Here is a 24,343-nt window from a genome sequence, read left to right on the forward strand (position 1 = left end):
CCGCTGCTGTGTTTCAGGGTAACACCCCGAGGGATGTGGCTGTGCTGGAGCGGGGAGGCTGTGCTGGCGGCAATGTCAGAGATGCCTGCAGTGGCCATTGTGTGCTTTCCCTGAGCTGCTGTTGCTGCTGTGAGATGAGGCCCTGCTAGCCAGGCGCTCTGGTGTGCGTGCCCCAGCAAAGGAGGGAAGAGCGGCTGGTTTCTGTGGCGCTGGGGCAGCAAGGAGCGGGTCAGAGATCCCTGCTGATGGCGTGCGCTGCTCCTGCGGGAGTGGGTGGGCGCTAGCGTCCCCGTCCCCTCTGCCTCCGTGTCCGCCATGGTGTTCGAAACCCACCTCCTCCCCTCTGTGTCCCTGCTGTCGCCATGGCGGTGTTGGGATGCCCTTGTTGCTACGGGAACGAGGGCAACAGTCCGGCTGAGAGCTGGGATCAAGCGGGTGAGTGTGCCTCGGTGTCCCCGCGGCGTGGGAAAGGTGAGGGATGCTGGTGAGCACCCCCGTGCTGACGTGGCTGCGTCTTGTCCCCTCTGAAAGAGGGAGGGCAGCCGTCGGTGCCGCTGAGCCCAGGCTGCTGAGGGTCGGGAGGAGGGGCTGGGGAGCGCGGCTGGGCAGAGACCCAGGGCTGTGGGGGAGCTCGCGGAGGGCTGACACCCCCTGTCCCACGCAGCGGTGTGGGGGCACCCCTTGTGTGAGAGGGGGGAGAGAGGCAGGGCTGCGCCTGGGCCAGGGCCACCTCGGGCCTGACAAAGCTCTCCTGGGAGCAGGTTGTGCTCCCGTCCTGTGGGATCCCTTCCCCTGCGACCAAGCTGCTTTTCTGGGGGAGGATTTGAGGGGTGAGGTGGCCTGTGGAGCAGAGTGGGGGCTCTGCTGCTGCCTGAGAGGCACCTGGGGGCGGCAGCGCTTTCCGTGTCAGGGCCTGGGAGCTGGAGCCCCTTCTTCCCCCGCAGAGCTGGACAGGGAGCAAGCTTTGCTCCCCAAAAGACAAACTGCCAAAACTTCTTCCTTTCTTCCCATGGGATGCCCTTGTGACTGCATCCAGGCTGTGGGTTAAACGTGGAGGGGACAGAGGCTGCCTGCCTCGCGGCTGCTGCTGTTGCCCTCCTCATCTTGCACGTGGCCTTTTGCATGTTCTGGCTCAGCCTGTCAATGAGGGGTGAGATTATTTGTGCTTGCTCTGTCTATAAAATGCGGTGAAGGCTTATGATGAGAAGTGCAACAGCTGGCCCAGCTGGAAGGGACTGCAAAGCTGACTCACCGCGACTCCCCTTGCGTTTTAAACCCGTGGGTGATTTTCTGGGGAGCGGTTCCTGCGTACACCTAGGGAAAACAGCAAGGCTGGACTGCTCCAGGAGGGTGCAGATTTCTCAGACAATCTGATCCCCACAGGAGTCTTCCTGTGATTTCCAGGAACTTGGAATGGGCTCTTGACAGGAGCCCCTCAGGAGTGGTACGGCTTCGCTCACCTGCTGCTCTGGATTCAGCCATGCACAGTCAGCTCTGACCGCGCGTCTGGCTGCTGGCTGCTGCCCTGGGGATCCACTCATAGTCCTTTGGGTTCTGCTCTTCCCTTCCAAAGTCGCCAGCTGCGTGGGAGCTCTGATGCATTGTGACCCAAAATGAAATGTGGGCCAGATGCCCGGCCAAGAGTGAATAAAAAGGCAGAGCTGGTGCAAGTTGGGAAGGCAGGAGAGCAGAGGGAAATGCTGGGAGAAGAGACAGTCGTAGTGTAAGGCCTTAAGGCAGGAGCCATAGCTGTACATGACAGCATGTGGAGCTGTGGATCTCCAGCAGCCTCTTGGAAGGGAGCTTGGTCCACCTCAGTGTCAGCTGAGAGTCGGCGTTTGTTTAAAGAGCGAGCAGGAAGGTTTAACACCAGGCTCCTGGTCATTCTCTCAGCTGTGCTGGAGCTTTTGCACTGAATTGCAGGGTGACAGTGCCGCAGGGAGAAAGCACAGAGGAACTGGAATAAAAGGTGATAACAAAAGGGAAATCGTGCTGCTGTGGAGTGGGCCGTTGGCCTGGCAGGGCATGGTGGTCTGCGCTGGGTCCCCCTGGGGAATGCAACGCCTGGCTCCATCCAGACAGCCTAGCACCATTCCTCTGTAAGAGTTTCTCGGGTGCAACGTCCTGCGCGGCTCGTTGGCAAGCTTTGATAAATGAGCTTTGCCAGTTAGCAGCCTTGCAGATTCACCTCCGGAGCAGAGCCATCAGGTCTCCTTTTCAAGCGAGCTCCCCTGTGTCAGCATGAATCCCAGGAGAAGTTGTACATTAATGTCAATGAAAACCTGCCAGCTGCCAGCTGGGTATGAAGGTGTTGGCTGGGTAGCCCTTGGCTGATGGCAGAGCAGTGGGTGCCTCTGAGGCTAGTGATGGGCTCCGCACAGGATGCAGAGACAAGAGAAGAGGGCTGGTGGGATCCTACGTGGTCGCTGAGGCCACTTCTCTTGTCTGCCTTCCTGGGGTTGTGGGGATCCCTGGCCTTTGAGACAAAACTGCATCTGGTGCTGATGTTTGGGTGGTTTCAGGAGGCTCAGTGGCTGTGGTCTCTCTGGGGGAGCAGGCAGAGCTCTGCTGACAGGTTTTGCTTTGGTTGTCGTCTTCCAGAAACAGAAGTGAGTGCTTCAGTCCTTCAGGGGCTGTTGAGAAGCGCTACCTAACTCTTGGGAAAGAAGACTTTGGTGCTTTTGATCAACCGGTTTTGCAGAGCTGTTCTTCATGCTCTCAGCAGTATCGCCCAGCCACGTGGCTGCTGCGGTGGGATTTGAGCAGTCCTGGCTTCCTCTGCCCTTGAGCCTTTGTGCAAACCTGGCCACCCTTGTTGGGGAGCCAGCAGCGATAAAGTAGCTTCCCTTGGCGCGCGCTCCAGAAGAGAGACTGGAGGGGGAAATAACCTTCTCCTGAGGATGGGCATCCCTTGGGTGGGCAAAACCGGGTTATTGAGGTGAATCTATTAAAAGACACAGTGAGTGTTTCTTGTACACGAAGGAATCCATTTCCATTGCATATTCATTTTGCTTTCTGTCTAGCTGTAGTTATTTATCTTACAATGTCACTGCAGCGTTAATCTCGGGGAAACGTCTGTTGATCCTGTGTTCTCACAGTGCGTCTTCCTAAAGCTCAAAGCAGCTGCACTGTTGAGGCAAAGGGCGGTAGGTGTGGGGCAGTGGCGGTTGGCTGTTCCCTAAGGGATGGGGGGCTGATGTGGATAACATTGGTGCCAGGGCAGGGACCCCACCACGGGGGCCAGCCCAGCATCCAGGTGGGCAGATGAGGCTGCAAACCCTGCAGCTCCCAAATAGCATCTTCAGAGGAAGCCAGCTGAGGCAGCAGCTCCCAAGGGGAAGGTGAAACGGCAGCCAAGCTGTTCCGCCATCCAGGCAGCCAGGACAGGCCAGCTCGGCATCCGAAGCAGCGAGACCTGCAGGAAGCACCTTGGAAAAATGCTCTGGGTCTCAAGCGCCAAAGGCTGGTGTTGCTCTGTCCACAGCAACTGAGATGATGTTCTTCACGCAGCTTTCCTTCCGTGAGGCAAACAGACCAGCTAGTGGATGGTGATGAACTTAGGGGCAGCCAAGGTCTGGCTTTTGCTGAAGCTCTGAGCTGGGTCAGCCTTTTTGGAGGTGGCTTTATTGCGCAGTGTGCAGTGCGCTAAGGCCGTGGGGGTGCTGAGGCTGAGGGACTCCTTGGAAATGGCAGCTCCCATGACATTTTCCATCTCTGCTTCTCTTCTAGCTTGGTTCCGTGCTGCTGTTACTCTTTCAAGACAATGAAGAAAGGAGGACACACTCATCATCTCTGTGGGACAATGGAAGGTTTTGCCCCATCTCACCGGTGTGACCGTCTGCCTGCCATCCCAAACACCAAGGGCAAAGCTTCCTTGCAGAGCCGCAAGCCTGCCTGCCCTGTGTTTAAGCTCCATCCTCCGAGGATGGAGCTGATGCCAGGCCAGAGCATGGAGATGGTGCTGGAAGGCTTCTCCAGCACTCCCCAGGTGAGGTTGCCCCGAGGGCTGAGCCTTTCCCATCAGATCACCTGCGCTGGGACTTCTTCTGCAGCCCCTTGACATTTCCCTGAGAAAATGAGCAAGTGCTTTCAAGGAACTGTTGTAGTGGCACAAGCAAGCTGCCACCATGGCGGTACCAGTTGCTTTCCTTGCTGGCCACCATCAGTTGCTAAGGCTTTTTCATGTTTCTGTAGCTACCATAAACCCACCTTGCTGCTAGCAAAAGATGGGCAGAAGGAAGCATTACTAGCTCAGGGGCAAACGGCAGGTTACGAGGTGTCACGTGCTGAGGTGGAAGGGAAAGGCAGGGAAAAGATGCTACACTTTGACTAGGAGCACAGGCAGAAAGTAAAGAAAAATGCAAAAAAAAAATGCAAAGCTTCTGGGGGAAGCAGCGAATAAAACAAAACACCGGTGAAGGGAGGGAGTGTCTGGGAACGACATTTTTTTCCTCTGTAGACAAAGATGGACAGAGGGCTGCTCTAGCTCTAAGTCCTGGAGGAGAAAAACAAGCACATTGTGCCAGCTCTGGTGATCACAGTGACGGTCCCCACGTGGGAAACTGTTCCCAGGGATCACTGTATTTGACAGCTTGACTTTTGTCAGTGTTTCCATAACTGCCTGCCCCAGTCTCGCAGCCAGCCCCGCTGTCCCAAGGGCAGCCAGGTCTTGCGGCACCCTTGGATGGCAGCTCAGAGAGGGAAATGTCAGCAGGATTGCTGGCTGTTCTCCTCCCAGGCCCCTTCTTTCCAGGGGAAATCCAGCTCCGCAGAGAAGCTGCCGGCTAACCCTGCTGCGCATTCCCTGCCTGCAGCATTCCTGGGCACAGATGTTTAAGCGAATGGGAACTAAATCTGCATTAAGCTCCTGCTGGTATGAGTGGTTTGAAGGTTGTTTGAAAGCGTTGCCTCAGTGGTAGCTTGAAGAAGACTTGATTACTCCCCTCGCTGACTGTGATGAGACTGTCCCAGTGCAGCTCTGAGCCCACAGGTTTAGCTGAAGAGGAGACAAAGGTACCAGAAAAGAAATAAAGTGCTCAGGGCACTGGTGAGGGTGTCTTGCCTGGAAAGCTGAAAGGGCATCTGTGGGCACAGCTGTGGCTTTGTGGCTCCTGCAGTCAAAGCCAAGACTCTGGGAGTGGGCTTTCCACCTTCCTTGGGTCTTGAGAACTTAATACTCCTCAGGCTGGTCAGAAGCCCAACTCCCTGCCTTGCCCGTGCGACACAGATGATTTGGAAGGCTGTAGGCTCAGAGGAGGAGTTGGGTTGTGGTGTTGTACAAGAGGGAAGAGTGAGAAATGAAAGGAGGAATTGGAGAAGTGAAACCATGGGAAATGAGGAAAAAGTCTTGAATGTAAGAGCATCTGGCTTAAGCAGAGGCTTTTCTTGTGAAGGGCAAGACCTCTCTTTCCTGGGGTGCTTTAGGAGGGCAGAGTACACGAGTGATCCCCTCTTGACCTGAAAGCAGGCTGGCTCCTTGGGTTTTTCCATGGATCCTTTCCACTAAGCTTCCAAGGCAGGGTCTGCTGGCGTTGGCCCTTCCAGCACCTCCTTCCCTTCATATGGTTCTATATTTTTAATCAGCTCCAACAGCTCTCCGTACGTATTGTGCTTAGCAAGGGGGCACATCAAAGCAATAATCCCTTGTGGCAGGGATTATTACGGCTGTAGGCAGCAGGTGACTCACAGGTGCCTTTTGTGGACGTTGGGGTGTAGCATTATGGACACTGGCGTGCAGAATAAATAGGAAGCAGCATCAAAAGAAAAGGGGGCTCTTGAGGAGACCAGTGGCTGTCACTTCATGGCAGCAGTACGGTCCGTGGCTGGGTGATGGTAAATGCAGGGTGTGTTCTGGATGCCGTGCTAGCACCCGCCGGGTGACCTGCGACTCTTGCACACAGGTGGTGAAGGAGCGGCTGCTGTGTCACGCCATCGTGGGAAGGGAGGGAAGGAAGAGGCAGATAATGCACATGGACGTCACGTGCGAGTTCATTGCTCCCGTCCTGCAAATGTCCTCCAGGGCAATCACTTTCCGGGTGGAGAAGGTAAGTCTCGGGACTGCATCCTGGCATTTAATAGCGTGGCCGAGGCCTGAAAGCCTGTGGGGTGCGTGTGCTTGTGCTCAAGGAGGAAATGAAAGAGCTTCTCCAAGTCAGAGACGGGACTTTTTTTTAACTTCAGCCAAGTAAAACTGAGATGACAGCTGCTGCGCTGAAGGGGATCATGGCCACATCCAGAGAGACACAAGGTTCTGCAGTCAGTGTGAAGGGAGGTTCTTGAGGATCCTCCAAGGCACGGTGAAGTCTGAACAGCAGTCCTGTAGGGAAGCAGAGGAAAACTGAGATTGCTGTCAGCTCCTCAGGGTGATGAGCAAAACCTGTCATCTCTTGTCTCTCTTTGCCTTCTCTGACGTTGGTATGGATGCTAGCTCTTCGCATTTCCCCAACACTCACCTTCTTCAAAGGACCTGCAGACGACTTCAGCTGCAGCGCTGAGAACAACCCAAAGCAGGTGCCCTTTAGTCTCTGGATCCCAACTCCTGCGTGAACTTTCCCTCTCCCATGAGGTGTCTGACAAAGATAAGATATTTCAGTGTTTAGTTTCTGTGTTTTCAGATGTCTCCTCTGGTTCCCAGGCATCCTGAGAAGCACAAAATCCTGTGAGCTGGCAGATTTAATTAGAAGCTTTTCAGCTCTCCCTGATGTCTGCCTGTGGTGTGCTTGACGCCACGCGCTCCGATTTATGGAGGGCTATGGCACTGCAGCTGTTTGATATCAGCACGCACAGCACTAGTTTCCCAGACACTGTCTGGTTTCTATAAACCATGCAGGAAACCCAGAGCAATGCCCCCTGTAGCAGGGGCCTCAGGAGACAGGTTGCTACCGGGCAGCTGAGGTTTCTCGCTGACTGTGTGTGCGTGTAAATGTTCCAAACTAACCTCAGGCTACTGCAGGCTCTCCACTACAGGGTAAATCCTATTCCCTCCGCTGTCCCCACACGGGATGCTGCAGTTTCTGAACATGGAGAGCATCTGATAGTCTTAGAGGAAAAACTTTTGGAAGGATACAAACTAATGAAAATCGTAAATAGAGATGTATGCATGTCTGGGGTTGAAAAAGTTGCAATGCGTCAGAAAGGGAAGGAGGTCCATGGCCACTTGAACTTGATTTTTTCCCCTTGTCTTCTGTTTCTGTAGCAACCCAGTGATGTCCTTTGCCTTCAGTACAAGTCTCTTTCTTTAAAAAACGACTCCTCCCTGCCAGTCAGCCTTGTCCTGGCCTTAGAGCAACCCTTCTTCATCTGCGATGCGCACCGGCAGCCCCTCCCTGCAGATGTCCAGGTGAGCAGCCGTGGACCTTCCTGCTGGTGGGTGTTGGAGAGGGAGGAGTGTGGTGGCGCGTTTCTGGTGGGAGGCCCTCCAGTAGAGAAGTTGATACTTTAGAGTCAGCAGTAGACTGGCCTGAACTAAATCAGATTTGAGACGAGCTGCTGAAGGAAACAGAATATCGTCTGAATTGGGGAAACACACCTGGCTCTAAGACATGGAGAGAAGGCAGCAGGCAACTAGGTCTGGGCAAGCCGGGTAGTAAAGGCGTCTCTTGGAAGCCGTCCCAGCTCTCCAGCCGCCATCCTCAGACCACTTCTGGAGCTGCTTGCTCTCTTGGAGGGCAGCTCTGCCTTCAGCCTGGTGCCTGCCCTGCTGTTAGTGGAAGGTGTGGGACGTGGACCCTGCTAAACACGTGTTGTTGTAGGCACGGCCACCACTTCTGTGCCGTGCTGGTGACTAGCCCCGGCAAGGGTGAGGACGCAGTGCTGTTGTGCTTGTGTTGAGTGTGAGGATAAAGAAGTTTTTCTAGAGTCAGGGGAAAAGGCCCTGGCTTGCTAGAGTGCTGCTTTGGTGATGTACTCAGCATACAGCTTTGGTGGGTTCCGAGTACAGTAGAACAATATTTCTTTCCCCCTTGTATCGCTATCGATGCAGAGCACAGAGATGTGAGCCTGAGGCAGTCTCAGAGAAGACTGCTGTGGTGCTTGCGGTCAGGTGCACACTGTCCAGAAAATGAAGCATGACCTGAAGCCCACGTAGGGGTCATACTTTGAGCATTGACACGTTTTATGCCCTCAGACCTTGGGACTTCATCAGCTGGTGGTGAATGCTTTTCATCTCCTTGCAGCCCATGAAGCTGGAGGTAGGGGAGGAGCTTCATCTCTTCATCGGCTTTAACCCTGCTTATGAAAATGATTTGAATAGCCGGGTAGCAGAGAAGACTCTGAAGATACAGTTTCTAGAGCACCCGCATGTGGAGCTGGTCCCCGTTAGGGGAGAGGTCTACTTTCCCAGTCTCCGCATCCAGACCACGGCCCTGGACTTTGGCGGCATCTTGAATGACACCGAACAGGAGTGTTACGTCGAGATGACCAACTGCAGCCCGCTTCCTGTCCGGTACCACTGGATGCTCCTGCCAAACAGCCACGTGAGCCGGAGGAGGTATGTGCACCTCTGCCCTCTCCTTGAAGCTCTTCTTCCTGATGTCCTGCCTGTCCTTGGCAAAGACCAAGGCTGTTTGCCTGGGACCTGACAAATTGCTTTCCACTTTGCCTTGTGGAAATAACACCTGCCAGCTGTGGTCAGGGGAGATGCTCAGCAAACAGGTGATCTTCACCAGTTTGATGCTGGGAAGGAGACAATGTTCTCCAGCCAAGCTGGGGCTGTAGATACTACCAGCACGTTTTGCAGAGCCGTAAGCTAGAATCCTGCTTTATTTCTGGAGCTACAAAGCCATGCTTAGGCACTTGGACAAGCAGATGTATCATGTGGCCTCTTTTCCTTCCCTGCCAACTCTGTTTGTTGTCGTCCCGTACTAAGAAGCTACAACGGCACTGCCACCAGCACGCTGTGCTGCTGTCCCAGCCTCTTGCTGCTGTTTGGCTGTAGCCTCTGTACTGGTTCCCCTGGGAAGGAAAGCTGGCGTGGGAAGCTGCTTTCTCAGAGCTTGGTGGCCTGAGGCAAACAGCACCTTGGTGAAGTGAGTTTCCATCTGTTAACCTGCACGTCACCTTCACGAACCAGCTCTTGAGTGTTTCACAGCAAACGGCAGGTTCTGCTGTGGCTTCGGGTACAGCTGTAGATGTTGGCGGGAGGACTTGTCTGAGCATCCCTGGCGAGCAGGGCTGTCCAGCGCTGGCCTGTGGGTTCCAAGCCCAGGACCAGTCTTCCAGTTGCGCTGGAGCCTATTTCTCAACACATTGCTAGCAGTTCCTCCCGCTGTGGCCTCTCTGCACAGAGCAAACGTCTGGTCTGGACAGTTTTAATTACAGCAGCAAACGATGTTGCTGTAACGCTGTAGGAAACGAAGCCAAGTTTACCATTGGACATGGAAGTGCTGCTATTCCAAATACAAGAGATCACCACGAAACAGTTTTGTTGAGGGAACTGGGATCTGGCCCGGAGGAGACGAGCTGTTGGAACGGGAAATGAGCTGTTGCTCCGAGCAGGGCTTGGGGGAGAAGTCCTGGGAACTGGGGTAGCCCGTTCACAGCTGAGCCTTACCAAGTAACAACAAGTCTTCAGTGTGGCCCTTCTTGATGCACGGCGCCTTCAAGAACAGACCCTAAAAGGCAGAGGGAAGTCTGCAAGAGCAGGTGGAGGGACGTGGGCAGGGAAGGAGGAGCAGGGCTGTAAGCTCTGCTTGGAGGCCCCTGCCATCTCCTGCTGAATTAGACTAGGGTTTAAGTACAAGCGGGCTCCATCCCTGCTCCGGCCTGATCGCACTTAGAGAACGCTACCAGCACTGCTGCTTGTTTGGACGGACCTACAGCTGTGGGTAATTGTCAAGGGAAATTTCAGGAGAAATATCCAGTAGAGCTGCAGATTCTCTCACTTAGGCCCTCTGGGTGTGGAAGGCACGGTCTGCAGGGGTGGGTGCTTTCAGGAGGGCACTGGGGGGTCTGTTGTAGCTCATCGCTGTCCAGATCTGCCCCTTTGTGTCTCAGTGTCACCTTTTTGCACAGTTCATGTGTCTTTTCTTGCTGCGCTTCTTACCTCCCCACAAGGCGTTCACCTCTGTCCTCTTCCACTTCTCCTTGCAACCAGTTACCAGCTGCCCGCACCAGCGCTATTCCAGCAGCGAGGCACGTCATCCCCGGGCAGCGTGGCGAGGATCAAGACTCAGAGCCCGGTGAGGATGAAGGAACTGACGCAGCTGGGGGAGGCAGAGCCCCTCGCCTTGAGAGCGGAGGATGTAAGTAGGAATGTGTCTCTCTCCTGCATTTCCAGTGTGGCAAGCAGTTACGCAGCTCCCGCTCCCACGGGTGGCTCTCGATGCTGCTCACAGAGCAGCTTTGCACCCCTCCAAGCACATCCCACAGCACTGCTGCAGCGACTGGTCACTAGAGAGGCTGTGCGGGACGTGTCATAGGATTGATGGAGGGCATTACCTCTGCTGCACCCACGGAGGGCATTATCCATCTTGTCTCTAATCGAGTGGTCAGCAGGAAATTTCTGCAGTAGATTTTGCTGTAGCGTCTTGAGAGAGAGCAGCATGCAAATCAGAGAGAGAGTGCAAAGCATCAGGAGTCAGAGGAGCTGGGCTGGAGTCTTCCTAGGGGCTCCTAGGGCTCTCACCTCCAAGTCTTTGTGTTTCTCTAAAGGCAGTAAAACCTGTTTCTAAAGGCAGCAGAGAGAATTTGTTGCTGCCAGGAGACCTCCAAAGTACTTCAGTGTAGTGTATTAATGAATGCCTTAATGAGTGAGCAAGGGAGAAAATTTTTCCCGTGGTTACTGTGCTGGAAAGTGGAATGGATGCAGGCTGAGATGAGGATGATTTTGCCTGTGTTTGAGGGAGAGGTCCCTCCAGCCATGTCTGTCCTTTTCTCCAAGCCACGGCTCCCCTTCTGCACCCATTTCAGTGCTCGACATCTTGATCTCTCCTCCCTCGCTTCCAGGTTTTCGACATCCTGCCGCTGCACGGTGTGCTGCAGCCAGGCGAGAGCCAGCGAGTCACCTTCACTTTCTTTGGCCACGCCAACATTGTTGCCCGCGCCATGGCGCTGTGCAGGGTGGAGGGAGGCCCGACCTACAAGATGGCGTTGAGTGGGGAGGCTTCGCTCATCAGCTACCACCTAGATGTCATGGAGATTGACTACGGGCTGCAGGTACCGTGCACTTCTCTTGGCAGAGGTCCTTGTCACGAAACCACCACCGGCGGGTTGCTGCCCACCTAGGTCCAGGGCTCTCTCCCCTTCCCAGCTACTTTTTGAGTGATACGTCCTGCATCCAGGCTGGGTTTTGATGGCCATCTCCACCCCTGCTCCCCCAAAATTGGCAGTTCCTCCTCTTCAAGGTCACTCATGCTGCCTCCTGGGGCAGGCAGGATCCCAGAGGTGATCTCCAGGGGGACATGCCCCAAGACATCCATCCACTGATCCGCTCCTAAAGCCTGAGGTCCAAGGAGATGCTCTCTTTCCATGCTCTTGATTAACCAACACAGTAAACCAGGGAGGAAGTGAACTTGGGCTTCCCGTCACTGTAGCTGGAGAGAATGTCCCACAATGATCCCTGCTTTGCTTCTTTTCAGCTCAAAACCCCCCAGATATTTCCAGCTGTTGGCCCTGTACATGTTGCACGTCCATCTCCCTTTGTCGCTGTCACTGCAAGCTCTGCAAATACTTGCGTGCGGGTGCCTGTTCTTCTGAAATGTCTTGGTGCCTCCTCCTTTCTTTCAGCCAGCTGTTAGATGACACCTTGAAGTGCAGAGGGCTGGCATCCTCTTTGGTTTCTTGATTACTGATCTCTCTATGGTTGGTATTGCCCCTCTGCATGCCTCCATCACTCTCTGTTCCTGTGCAGGGCTAAGAGCTACCCTGTGGCTGTGGGCTCCCCAGCCTGACCTGGGAGAGTCAAGTGCCCGTATCTTCTCTGCAGTCCCTGCTTCTCTCTTGCGTTGTGTTCATTTGCTCTCATCCCAATGCAAGCAGCAGGAGACTCCCAGCAGCAGACTGGTGTGTGTAACTTCCCGCTCCTCTGCCCTCTCTTCAGCCGTTTCACAAAGTCGCGGAAGCAGAGCTCACCCTGCAGAACAGCGGCAAGGTGGGAATCACCTACGCGGTGCTAAGCCCCAGCACGGCCACTGCAGACAGCCCGCTGCCCGGCGTGCCCCTGGTTGTGCCCAGCACGGTGAGTAGCACAAGCGATGAACCCTGGGCCTGTCTCAGGCTGCCCAGGAGAGGGTGAGAGGGAAAAAAGGGAAAAAAGACAAGACCCACAGAAGCAGCCAGGAGAGACAGGGCTGTAAGCAATTGCTGCTGGGGGGCAGAGAGGGTCAAGCAGGTGCGGGCCTGAGAGAGTTCCTTAACGGCCGCTGCTGGCGGGTGGCCCTGCTGTCACACAGCACCCACCGGCGGGAGGCACGAGTGCTTGGGGAGCTCTCTGGCCCCCAGCTGCTGAGCTCTCTGCTCATGCTGGCGCTGGAGCCGGATGGCGCAGACTCTGCTGAGGGTCGCCTTCCCCCGGTTGTGTGATTGGACAGGACTTATTCCTGGTGCGAGCCTGCACAAACCCTGCCTGCCCCCTGCCAGCACTAAGCAGGGGAGACTGAAATACTTTCTTGCTTGGGCGTGAAGGTCCTTTGCCAGAAATGGTGACAGCCCCTGTACTGGTCCCTCACTGCTCCTGCTTTGCTGCTCTGCAGCAGCTTTGTGGGGCAGTGAGGGGGGCCAGGGAGGAGCGGGGCTGTGGAATAGCAAGGAGAGGAGTTTGCAGCACCCCACCATCCCAGCTTCTCCGTTCTGCGTGGGTGTCTTTGAGCTGAAGCAGTGTTCCTATCTATGTCCCTTTGTGCAATGGGAAGAGGAAGCCAAATGGCTTTCACATTTCCTCATGCCTGTCTCCGAAAAGGGCTGAGACGCTGATGCCCCCTTCCCGCGAGCTCCCGAAAGCACAGCTCTGCTTGGGCCCGGGCAGTGGTTGCTGTAGTTGCTTCATGGGCCCAGGCAGCTTGGCAGGGCTGGCTTTCGCTGCAGCTGTGTTGTGTGCTGCAGTAAGGGCACAGGAGACCAAGTGGCAGGATGTGTCCCGCTCAGCAGCTTCTCCCTGCAGCGTGGAGGGGAGCCGGGAGCTGAGGGTCCAGCCCAGTGTGCAGAGGGCGAGCTGCAAAAGCTGAGACCATGTCCTGTCACCTCGAGCAGTGGTGCTGTCTGCTTGTAGTTGCTCCTGACCTGGCTGGCGTCAGCCCAGCCCGGGACTCTGACAGCCCTTCTGGAAGCCCAGAGAGGAGGTGGCCTTCCTGGCAGCACCTTCTTCCCTGGATCTCCTCCTGCACTGGGCTCCTGCTTCTCCAGAGATGTACGTTTGCAGATCACTGTGAGTCTGGAGAGACTCGAGCACCCTGGGTGCAACCACACAGGCAGGAGACGTTTGGTTGGGATCTGTGAATACGTCGGCGCTCAACACCAGCCTGGGCACCGCTGACGTGCTGGGACAGGAGCTGCCGGCCCGTCTGAGAGTGCGGGCACTTCCCTCATCTTGCGTAGCGGCTGGCAAAAGAGCCTTTCTTCCCTCAGCTTGGCTCTGGCTGGCAGAGGGCACACCTCGTGAGCAGAAGAGCTGTGCTCACGCTGAGCAAAGGGCAGGCAGTGCTGTGGGAATGCAGCCTTAGGAGCCCTCTGAAGGACACAGTGCATCCTGGTGCAGGAGATGTGAGCTTTGGGACAGAAGAAGGCCAGAAGGCCATGTTGTCTGACCCTTTCTGAGCCTGGAGAACATGCCTTCTCTTGGCAGCATGTCTATCGTCTGAGCCATCCCTCCACCAAAGCCTCTTTGGTGCATTCCCTCCCTCTTCTCCCGCGCTCTGCAGGGTTACGTTGGACCTGGCACGCGGAAAGTTCTCAAAGTCTATTACCTGCCGGGAGTGCCTGGAGGCTTCTGCAGGACTTTCCAGATCCGAGTGGCTCACCTGGAGCCAGAAGAAATTTCCCTGAAAGGAGAGGGGAGCTTTCCCAGGATCTGCTTGGACCTGCCCAGGAACGTCAAAGGTAAGCACTGCCCGTCTGCTCCCCAGGAAGGCCCTGGGGTTTTTTTTTTCCCCCATGTTATATGTCCCTAGGGCATCTTGCTTGAGGAATGTGTTTCTGGGAGAGGCCAGCGTTAGGGGAATGGGGCTTCCCAGCTTGAATGGGAATGGCGCTGTGCCCACACTTGTATTTGTGTATGTTCTCTTCCTTCAGGAAATGAAAAATATGAGAAGCTGCTCAAAGAGGCGAAAGAAAAGGTGGAAAAAGACAGCCAGAGGGACGAAGCAGTTGTTCTGAGGGAGGCTGCGGCAGCGGAGCCACCCATGGACAACTCGCAGAGTCTGGTGAGGAACAACTGCTTCCCTCTTTGGCACAGGGTGCTCCCCCTGTGTCCTTTGGGCCCCTTGCACCCCACAGCAGGCTTCCTGGGGTCCTGCTGGCACTTGGGACCTCCCTGCCCACACCTGCCCATGGTCATGCATCAACTCAGCATTGCCCATGGGCTGCCCACCTCGGGGCATTGTCCCTCCCATAGATGCACCAGCTTCCTGACTGCCCCAGGGAGGGATCCTGAAGACCCTGCTCAAGGCATCGAATTGATGGTTCTTTGTGCTGGCGCTGCAGGTCATGGCTGGGGTGTCTGTGGCTCACAACAATGGGGACAATCTGTTTAACAGGGCCTGCAGCGACAGGACAAGGGGTCATTGTTTTTAACTACAAGAGGCCAGATTCACACCAGGAATAAGGAGAATTTTTTTTATGATGAGAGTGTTGAAGCAGTGGCCCAGGTTGCCCAGAGCGGTGGTGGATGCCCCATCCCTGGAGACGTTCAAGGTCAGGCTGGACAGGGCTCTGAGCAAGCTGATCTGGTTGGAGATGTCCCTGCTCGCTGCAGGGGGTTGGACTGGATGATTTCTGAAGTTCCTTTCCAACCCAAACCATTCCAGGATTCTAGGATTCTCTGAACCCAAGCCCTGCCAGGTTTACAGAGTTAATCGCAGCAGCCTGACTTGTGCCCTGGGGTTGTGCTGTCGGTGCTCAGCTCCAAGTGGCACCGGCCCAACAAAAGGTTCCCTTTTCAAGAGAGCTTTTGTCCAAGCTGCTTTGGCACCGGCTGGGCGCAGGCACTCGGAGCACTGGAAGGTTCCTGGCTTGTCCGTCTGCCTCTCTGACGAGATCAGCTTTTGTAACAGTGACGGGCAGGCGAAGGCGCTGGAGTTCATTTCCCTAGAGATAAGGTCCTGGCTAAGAGAGCAGGAGGTGTCACAGACACTGAGCAGTGAGCCAGGAGGACCCCATCACCCCTCTCCACAAGAGCAGGCTGGGATCCTGTTTCAGAGACAGGGTTGTGCCTTGGGAAGGACCTTTGCTAACCAGCCACTGTCTTTCCTTGTCATCAGCTGGACACTCGGCTGCAGATGCAGATGGAGCAGATGCTGGTAGAGGAACACGCCCTGGCACAGCAGAAAGCTCTTGCCTCCCATCCCCCGGAGCAGACAGCCTTTGACCAGCGTGCTCGTCAGAGCCTTCTCAAGTCAGTGGGGACTCTCATAGCCTAACTCCAGGCACCCCGAGGGTAACAGCCAGAGGCGCAGCCCTGCTGCTGCTGTTTTGGGGACAGATCTGGTTGCAGAGCGGTGGGGGCAAATCCTATTTCAGGGTCCTGAAGCAAGTTCAGGCTTGGGCTGTACCCCTGGCTCAGCAGTTCCACGGAGACCAGTGGAGGTCCAGTGAACTTGTCTGCAGTGGCTTTTCATAGCACACGAGCGGTGACCAGTATCCATTTTAAAGTAACTTTATTTTAAGGTCCCTTTGCTAGTTGAGGAAGCCTAGAACCTACACTCCCTGGGACTTGCCAAAGTCTTACTACCAGATAGTCAGGCCTTGGGATTCACTGACTAGAGCTGAGTTTCTACAGCAGTGGACACAGAAATACCCACATTTTTTGCATCGTCCACCCACTTGGAAACGTAGCCAGGCTGTGGTTTAAGAACTGTCCTTACTCGTCCTTTCAGGGCTCAGCTGCCCGAGTACATCCTGGACCTTGGCTCCGTCATTCCTGGTGACATCCACACGCACAGCGTGAAGATCACCAACACTGGCCACTTCCCTGTGTCCTTCCACGCCGATGGACAGGTCCTGCGTGACACAGGTAACCAGTGCTGGAGAGACTTCTCGTGGGCTTGAAGGAGCCTTGTCTGACAAAGTAGCTTCAGCTGCTGGCCATGGGGAGTTTTTTGAGTGCTTCTTTGTCTAGTTCTTCCTCCTTGCGACCCTCTCTACCTGCTGCTTTGGAGCCTGAGTTCTCCTGGCCAGCAGGACCCAGAGACCTGGCCTGCCTGTGACTGCCCTAACACTTCCCTGGGGGCTAGATGGGCTGATCAGCGTGGTCCCCTCTCAGCAACCTCTGCTCTTGACTGCCAGGAGTGTCATCTGAGTTTCTTTGTGCACTCTGGGCTTGTGTTACAAGCAGACGGACTCTTTGGGGTTTGGAAGTGCTTTGCTTAGAGTTCATAAAGATAAAGGCTTGTGTTCAGCCTTTATTGAGAACGTGGCCTGTGAGGTCCTGTGTTGTATGGAAACAGGCTTCTGAAGCAGGCCTTTGAGGTAAGGCTGCCCTGCCATCCAACGGTGACTCGCTGTGTCTGAGGGGTGGTCAGGTGTCTCCTCTAAGTTGTTTTCCAGGGAGCACCATGGCATGGAGGGATCTTAGTTGGAAATTCCCCTTTGGAGAGGTCTGTGCATCCTTCCGTGGGATGCCTGAAGAAGAAATTGCTGGAGGTCCTGAAATGATAGATTTCCTTTTTACCGTGTGGACCTTGGATTCTGGCTGTGAAAACCCTTTGTCCGTGTGTGGTGAGAAGGGAGAAAGAGTGGCAGGCTTCTCCGGAGAAGCCAAGGGGTCCTTCAGAGAGCCAGCAGCCAGGACACTCGTATGGCCTTAACACGCTTGTGACACATTGATGTGGGTTGTGCCTCTCAGCTGCTTTATTTTCATCTGTTCAAGGTTTCAGTGTGGAGCCTGCCCGTGTGAAACGTCTGCCCTGCTGGGAGACAGAGACTTTTGAGGTGCGCTTCGACCCACAAAGTGCCAAGCTGCCGCTGGGAGAGGTGGACGTGCTCCTGCCCATCAAGGTACCGCATGCTTCCTCACCTCCCTCACCACCTTTCAGGGCAGGTGGCAGCTTGGGACAGCAGCCGATGTCACCTGGGCTTTCAGCGGGATGCTCTGTCCTTCACTAGGTAACAGGGGGCCCCACATTTCACGTCCGTCTCCGTGCCAACATTGCTGTGCCGTCCCTCTGCCTCTCCAAGGATACAGTGGAGTTCTCCACTGTCCAGTGTGGACAGTGCCAGGAAGAAACCATCCAGCTCCACAATCCACTCCAGGTCCCCTGCAAATGGTTCACCACCAGGAGTGAGCCTGTTAAGAAGGTAAAGCACAGACTCCGTGGAACGCGTAACGTCGTGGTTGGGCTTTCTTTGCCCCTCTTGCCCTTTCTGCGCCTGTGGCTGCCTGAGCCCTTGGGCTACAGCCCACCTGAGGAAGCTTTAGAGGTACAGAGCAAATCTGGTTTGCCTGCACCTGTTCACTAGCTGATGCTTCACTTCTTTGCCAGCTTCACCCATTGCTCCTCTTCTGACAGTGCATCTGCGCACCCTGCCTGCACATTTTCCCTCCAGTTCTAGGCCAGTGGTGGCTGTGGCTGGTTTGGACGTGGGTGCTCGCAGCACCATGACAGTATCTCAGAGCACTGCAGGAACCGAGAGTCTGTCCTCACAGACCAAGGAGACCTCACACGATTGGTTTCTGTGCTCAGGTGGACAAACGTTTGTCGGTGCGCATGCATCGGAAGCTGCTCCAGGAGTTGAAGGCCAAGCCCTGTGTCTTCGAGGTGCTGCCCCCAGCTGGAGTCCTCGCTCCAGGACAGCGATGCCACGTGCAAGTCAGGTTTTCACCTGTGGAAGAGGTGAGATTGGCGAGGCAGAAACACCTGATAGACCAATTTAGGTCCATCTGATAAACAAATATGCGGTTCCCCTGCACACCAGGACTCATCCTGCTCACTCACCCCCAGGAGGTCTGTCAGGGCAGTGTGGTAACGAGAGCCCAGCGTGGGGAGGAGGAGATGAGGTCTACCTCCGCATGGAGCTTTCTGCAAGCCCCATCCCCACTGTGCCTCGGTTTCCCTTGCAGCACAGCCTTCTGAGAGGGGCTTTGAAATCCCCATGGGGAGCTTGCACAGCGAGCATCAGGGCACTGCAGTGTGGCTACCTGTGGGTGCATGATGGGGAACTCTGCCTCTTTCCCATCATCTTCCCCCTTGCCAGGACGTATTTGCAGGCTGCATTGCCCTGGTGCAGAGCACGTGGCGTGCTCACAGGGGATAACGCTGGAAGGGCCCATCGAGGCTAATCCCGCTGCTGGTACCAGCAGACAAAACAGCCGCCAGACACCCTCCTGGGCACGGCAGGACAGTCACCTGCAGTGCTGTGCTGCCAGCAGTCCCCATGGCCCTGGCCCAGCCTGTCTGCATGTTCCCAGGCAGTCTGACCTTGGGGAAGGCTTGAACGGGAGGCCCTGTCACCTGGGGCTTCATGGAGGAGCTTTCTGTGCTTCTCTCTTTGCAGAAATCCTACAGAAGCAAGGTGAAGATTAACATTTGCCAGAGCAGCCAGCAGCTCGAGCTGCAGATGTCGGGGCATGGGCTGCAGCCACAGCTGGAGTTCAGCCCCTCGGTGCTGGAGCTGGGACCATCGCTGCCGTGCAGCCGCGGGGCAGAGGGGACAGTGGTGGTGAAGAACCCGTGCGATTTCCCCATCGAGTTTTACTCCCTGGAGTTCGACCAGCAGTACCTTGCTGAGGAGCAGGTGAGAGGGAAGGTCTGGTCCCATGCGCACACTCCCGTCGCTTCCTAGCGCTCCAGCCTTCCCAGGCTCGTGCCAGGGGGGTGGAGGCAGTCCCCAGGGCAAAGCCTGGTGGCATTTCAGGGTTGGCCACCTCTGCTGGCAGGTGTGTAGGGGCTTGGATAGTCCGTGCCGTTGGGAGGAAGGAATGAGGGAGAAGATGGGTTGGCTGGGGAGTCTATTCGTGTGATGAAGGTCAAGAATCACGTCCCACCTACGTTTTTTTTTCCCTATGCACACAGATCCTGCGGACGCTGAAGGATTACGATCGCCACAACACCTTGTTGCTGCCACCACGTGCCCCGGGTGAGAAGCTGCCCCCAGAGGTGCTGGAGTACTATGAGGACCAGAAGAGGCTGGAAGAGGAGCAGGCACAGTCCAGGACTGGGGAAGCAGCAGGCCAGGACAACGGTGAGGGATTGGCATTGGCTCTCCTGAGTGTGGCCACAGCAGGGAGCTCAGCCCACACACCCTGAGCTCCCCATGACCTCGTTGTCCATGGAAAGCCCATGCTTTTAGCAGCTTCCCATTCCCTAGCTTGGTGGAGGAATTTCCAGGTGGAAATCTGTGGCTTGTAACACGCATCCTCTGCCAGCCCTGAGTGCAGCCAAAGCAAGCTCGTATCTGCCTGCCGTGGACTGGGGCAGTAGTCAGGATGTCCCCTTGTGTCCCTCATCCACAAAGAGTAGGATGGGATGAGTTCTTCAGACAGTCGGACCAGGTCTAATACCACTGGCTATGTCCGATTTGTTTCTTCCCAGCAACAAAAGCACAAGCTCAAAATTCCCCTGAGGGCAGCCAGAGCCTGGACAGACTTCCCTGTGCCTTGGGAGTCTCCCTCCTTGGGCAATTTTGTGTCTTTTGCATGTGGCTGTGCAAAGTGTCAAATGGCAAAGAGCAGATGCCTGAGCATGTTCACTCTCTTCTTCCCTCCCTGTGTCCTTCCTGCTGAGCAAACTTTGAAAGTGTCCGGTCTCTGTCAGGTCAAGGAGGGAAGCACTCTGCTGGGATCATTCACACCATCTCATCCCACAGCTCGGTCGTTCCCTCCTCCATTTTTGATGAAAGCCAGTCCAACAAGGTGGACTCTAAAGCTGAATGTGGAGAAGAGGAGGAGGAAGGCGTTGAGAAAAGATGCGGGACAGATAACAACCCTAAGCTCGTCACCTGGTTTATGTCCATTGTGGCAAAGGGGTCTCAGTGGAGGACTTGAGTGTCAGCTCCATCACTTCCCTGCAGCCTGGGGTCACCTTCACTCCTGTAGGCCCGGAATGCGCTCTTCTCTGGGAAGTCTGCAGGATCCCGGGAGGAGTCTGGGGCAGGGACAAGGGAGAGGCCAGGGAGGTTTTCCCCAGCTTTGCCACATGAGCATGTTTGCCCCCAGGAGCTGCTGGGATCAGGATGATGCTGTTCCCTTTGCTAGGCAGGGCAGGGCAGGGCACTCGCTGTCCTACGTGGCATTGCAAGCTGAGTTGTCTTTTGGTGACCTCCTGAGGTCAAAGGTGGGAACTCTTTGTAAATGCTGTTCTGGTGAATTCAGAGCCCGGCCAGATGTCCTGCTAGTAATATTCCTCAAGCATCCGGCTTTTGGATAATGGCTTGATCCTCAGCTTGCGATCTGCCTTGGGACTGAGTAAGATGCCTGGTTCTGCCTGTGTCCCCTTACTCAGCAGGACCTGAGACCAATCTCCCATGACGACAGTTCATGAAAGATTTGGCCCAGGCCTTTCAGGCATTGCTGGCTGCTTGCTTTGTTCTCTTTCTGCCACCCCATTCTGCCACCCCATTTCCTGTACCCTGAAGAGGCACCTTCACCAGCATCTAGGGCAGACCCTGATCTGCACAAGTCTAAAGGAAGGGCATGGTGAGATCTTGGGTGTGACGTTGGTTTCAGCAGTCTCCTCTCCCAGGACCTGAGGGGATGGGAGGATGATCAGGATGACAGGTAGGCAGGAGACCGACTTTTCTACCTGCTTCTGCACAGGAGAGCATCAGCAAAGCACCGCCAGCAGCAAGGAGGCAGCGGGAGAACTGGACAACAGCCCTGTCACTAAGGCCATTGCCCGCCACCTTGGCATCGATCTCTCTGCAGAAGGGCGCGCAGCCCGAAACCAGAGAGGGATCGTCGTCATTGTCCATGGGGCACCCCTGACAGGTACGTGAGCGGCAGGCCGTGGCTGCCAGGATGGGGGGCAGCAGGAGAGACATATATCTCCTGGTGGACCACGGTGCTTGGTTGACCAAGTGAAGTGAAGCAAGGTGAGCCACAGCTCTGCTGGTACATGAAGCAGCCTCAGGCCTTCGCCTAGCTGGTGCAGGTGGTGTGGCTCATCTTGTGTCCCTGCTAGGAGCTGGGCTCTCATTCCCGCAAGCAGTGTGGCCATGTTCCTGTTGCTTTGTGGGACCACATTGCCTCGGGTCCATGTTGCCTCGTGGGAGCAGTCCCTAGCCCACACTGACCCTCAAAGTGTGCCCAGAGGTTGCCTGAGACAGCAGCGAGCAACACAGGCTAGCGAATAATAGTCTGAGTGGTGGTGGGACAGGGCTGGAAGCAGTGTTCTGGCCCAGGGTCGAGGTCACCACAAGGGACAAAGTCCTCAGCTGAAGATGAGGTGGAGATGATCCACATTTCTAACCATGCTCAGGCTGCCTCCCTCATGGTCTCTCCTTAAGGGGCACGTGCTTTCCCCCTGCCCTTGAAAATGTGAAATACTTTTTGGGGCATTTCCAGAGCCTGTCCCTGACAATGCCTCATGTGCAAGTGTCACCAAGCAGTCTTCCTCTCTCTCAAGGCAAGACCACGGCAGCGGTCGCGCTGTCCAAATACTATGGCGCTGCCTGCTTGTCCATCGATGCCGTGGTGGAGGAAGCCATCTCGAAGAGGAGCAGCTCAGCAGGGCTGTGTGCCCGGGAGCTGTGCATCAGGGCTGCCATCGAGCAGAAGAGCCGCAAGGAGACAGAGCGTGCGGGTAAGGAGAAACGCTGGACCCCCAGCAGCGCTTCAGAAACCCACCATGACCATCCACCTCCCTTGCTCCAGAGAAGCAGCTTGACAGCCCTTGGGTCTCTTGGGGAACATGGCTGCAGCGTGTAGAAATGCAAAGCCGTTTCTTCAAACATCTCTGGGTATTAAAAAAATTCTCTATTTTCCGGGATCCGGCAGGGGCACTTTTCCTGCTCCTGAGCTTCTTGGCACGGGTTCCTTTTTCTAGGAGCAGTGAAGCACACTTGTTTGTGTCTTACTGAGAGTTCTCCTGTTTCCTCAAAGCTGAATCCAGCTTGCTCCTCAGGGCCGTCAGGCAGAACTGCTGCCCACTTTAAGAAGGAAAAAGGTCTCTAAAGTGGCTCATGAAGCATTAGACAACTGACTTTGAGTGTGGCTTCACAAGCATGAGAGGAAGGGAAGGATCACCTTCTGGGGCAGTTTCAGATGAGAGAGATGCTGCAGATGAGCTCTTTTCTCCAGAGATGTTCCTATACAGGCTGTCAGGTTAGGCAGCTGATGCCAGTTGTGCTGTTCTCCGTTGTGAGACCGGAGACTTTAAGGAAACTTTATTGGGCAGCTGGTGCCCCAAGCTCTGCAGGGTGAGGCCAGACCCTGTCTGTGGTGGGGGCAGTTTTGCGTTGCTCAGCTTTGAACTTGGCTGGGTTGGGAGCTGGTGAAAGGAAGAAGGGCCTGGGTCCCCGGTGGGGTTATCCCATGTGGAGGATTTAGCTCCAGCAGAGATGGGTGATGCAGCTGGGGCAGGGCTGCGTGTTACGGTCTCTATCTGAGAATGTAGGATGGGGGTAAGGTACAGAAACAATAGTCCTGGAGGACAAATCCTTGGCTTGATCCATAGGGCGAGTGACTGTGGAAAAGGTGTTACTTGTGTGCACGTTTGTTGGGACGGACACAGGGCTGTGAATTAAAAGCTCTCTAGCTTTCCAATCTAGTTTCAGGTGGTGTGCTTTCTCGTGCTAATAAGAGAAGCAGGGAGGGAGCTGCTTCTGGGAGCAGTGCTGCCAGTGCCAGGCAGGCTGGGGGACAAGTGCTGTGTCCCTACCAGGGCACAAGGCTGTGCTCATGGAGGTGCGAGGTGCCTGCTTGCTCCCCACAGCGCCCGTCGCCAGCCCCACTGAGCCGTTTGTCCCCTCCACAGGTCAAAACGCAGATGCCTCCCGCCGCCAGCAGTTCCGGGCCCATGGCAAGCGCAGCCCAGACAGGAGCCAGTCGCCCTCTGCCAACAAAGTCAGCCTGCAGTCTGTCGGTTCCCAAAGCTCTGCAGCGGCCAAGACAAAGAAAAAGGAGCGCCTGTCCCAGAAACAGCATGTAATGGACCTGACAGGCTCCCGGGTGAAGCGTGATCGGCACAGCTTAGTGCATGGCACCTTTCTGTTGCCTTTGAGAATCATAGAATCTTAGAGGGGTTTGGGCGGGAGGGGACCTTTAAAGGCCACCCAGCCCAACCCCCTGCAGGGAGCAGGGACATCTCCAACCACATCAGGTTGCTCAGAGCCCCGTCCAACCTGGCCTTGAATGATTCCAGGGATGGGGCATCCACCACCTCTCTGGACAACCTGTTCCGATGTTCCAGCGCTCTCATCATGAAAAATGTCTTCCTTCTGTCTAGTTTGAATGTCCCCTCTTTGAGTGTAAAACCGTTACGTGTTTTCCTGTCGCTACAGGCCTTGTTAAAAGTGCAGGGGCTGCTTACCGTGGGGGGGCTCTGTGTCACCCAGAGCCTGGTGTGGGGAACGATAGTGCAGAGAGGCAGCTGGGCAGGTTGGGGATGGCGTGGGGTGGGAACAAAAACCTGTGTTCTGCCAGAAAAACTCGACTGAGTGTATGGTTTGTTGGCAAAGTGGCTGCAGGTGGTGAGCAAAGCTGTGGGACGCTGTGCCAGGGGCTTGCAAGCTTGGGTCTCTTGTGGCCAAGGGATGTGACCCCCAGGGTTGTCCCCTGGAGCTGCTGGCCTGCCCTTTGGGTCTATTGTCTTGCGAGCGAGAGACCTGAGCTGCAAGCCCAGCAGCTGGAAATGTTCAGGGGGTTCCAAGGTGGTTTATTTCTCTCGTGGTGTTCAATGTTGCAGGGCTCATTGAGTTCTGAGCTCAGCTCAGCCCTTCCCTGCGTTCCTGCGCAGCGATGGCTGAGCATCAGTGACAGCGCAGCGGGAGAGCTGGGCGTGATGAGCTGCGTGCTGCCTGAGGACTTGCTGGTGGCCATCCTCTCGGAAAGGCTGCAGGTACGTGGGGTGGGGGCAAATGATACGTTCCTGCTACAGAGAGACAGGCGGTGAGGTACAGTTTGCAGAGGAGGGGATCTGTATCTGCTGTTGGAGAAGTCCTGGGCTGCGTGCAGGCACGCCTGGGTCAAGCTGCAGATGCTAGAAGCCGGCAGAGCGCAGGGAAAGATCAGAGCTTGTCTGAGCCGATGCTCTTGGAA

General features: G+C 55.6%; 1 protein-coding gene across 1 annotated transcript in view; it reads left to right on the plus strand.

The window, feature by feature from the left end:
- The first annotated feature begins 362 nt into the window (after nt 1–362).
- The window catches only part of LOC147600339 (axonemal central pair apparatus protein HYDIN-like), a 39,686-nt gene continuing 15,705 nt past the window's right edge, over nt 363–24,343 (plus strand). The window contains exons 1-24 of the mRNA XM_086751228.1: nt 363–435; nt 3,485–3,548; nt 3,730–3,988; nt 5,901–6,044; nt 7,196–7,339; nt 8,175–8,488; nt 10,094–10,241; nt 10,945–11,154; nt 12,038–12,175; nt 13,854–14,031; nt 14,224–14,354; nt 15,411–15,544; nt 16,026–16,162; nt 17,018–17,145; nt 17,254–17,445; nt 17,832–17,981; nt 18,643–18,882; nt 19,161–19,329; nt 19,872–20,057; nt 20,897–21,073; nt 21,711–21,887; nt 23,061–23,230; nt 23,587–23,646; nt 23,991–24,143. Coding sequence (XP_086607354.1) covers nt 363–435; nt 3,485–3,548; nt 3,730–3,988; nt 5,901–6,044; nt 7,196–7,339; nt 8,175–8,488; nt 10,094–10,241; nt 10,945–11,154; nt 12,038–12,175; nt 13,854–14,031; nt 14,224–14,354; nt 15,411–15,544; nt 16,026–16,162; nt 17,018–17,145; nt 17,254–17,445; nt 17,832–17,981; nt 18,643–18,882; nt 19,161–19,329; nt 19,872–20,057; nt 20,897–21,073; nt 21,711–21,887; nt 23,061–23,230; nt 23,587–23,646; nt 23,991–24,143 — 3,876 coding nt within the window. The remainder of the gene's footprint in view (nt 436–3,484; nt 3,549–3,729; nt 3,989–5,900; nt 6,045–7,195; nt 7,340–8,174; nt 8,489–10,093; nt 10,242–10,944; nt 11,155–12,037; nt 12,176–13,853; nt 14,032–14,223; nt 14,355–15,410; nt 15,545–16,025; nt 16,163–17,017; nt 17,146–17,253; nt 17,446–17,831; nt 17,982–18,642; nt 18,883–19,160; nt 19,330–19,871; nt 20,058–20,896; nt 21,074–21,710; nt 21,888–23,060; nt 23,231–23,586; nt 23,647–23,990; nt 24,144–24,343) is intronic.

The sequence above is a fragment of the Chlamydotis macqueenii genome, chromosome 6 (assembly GCF_036417535.1).
Source record: "Chlamydotis macqueenii isolate bChlMac1 chromosome 6, bChlMac1.mat, whole genome shotgun sequence".
Lineage (NCBI taxonomy): Eukaryota > Metazoa > Chordata > Aves > Otidiformes > Otididae > Chlamydotis > Chlamydotis macqueenii.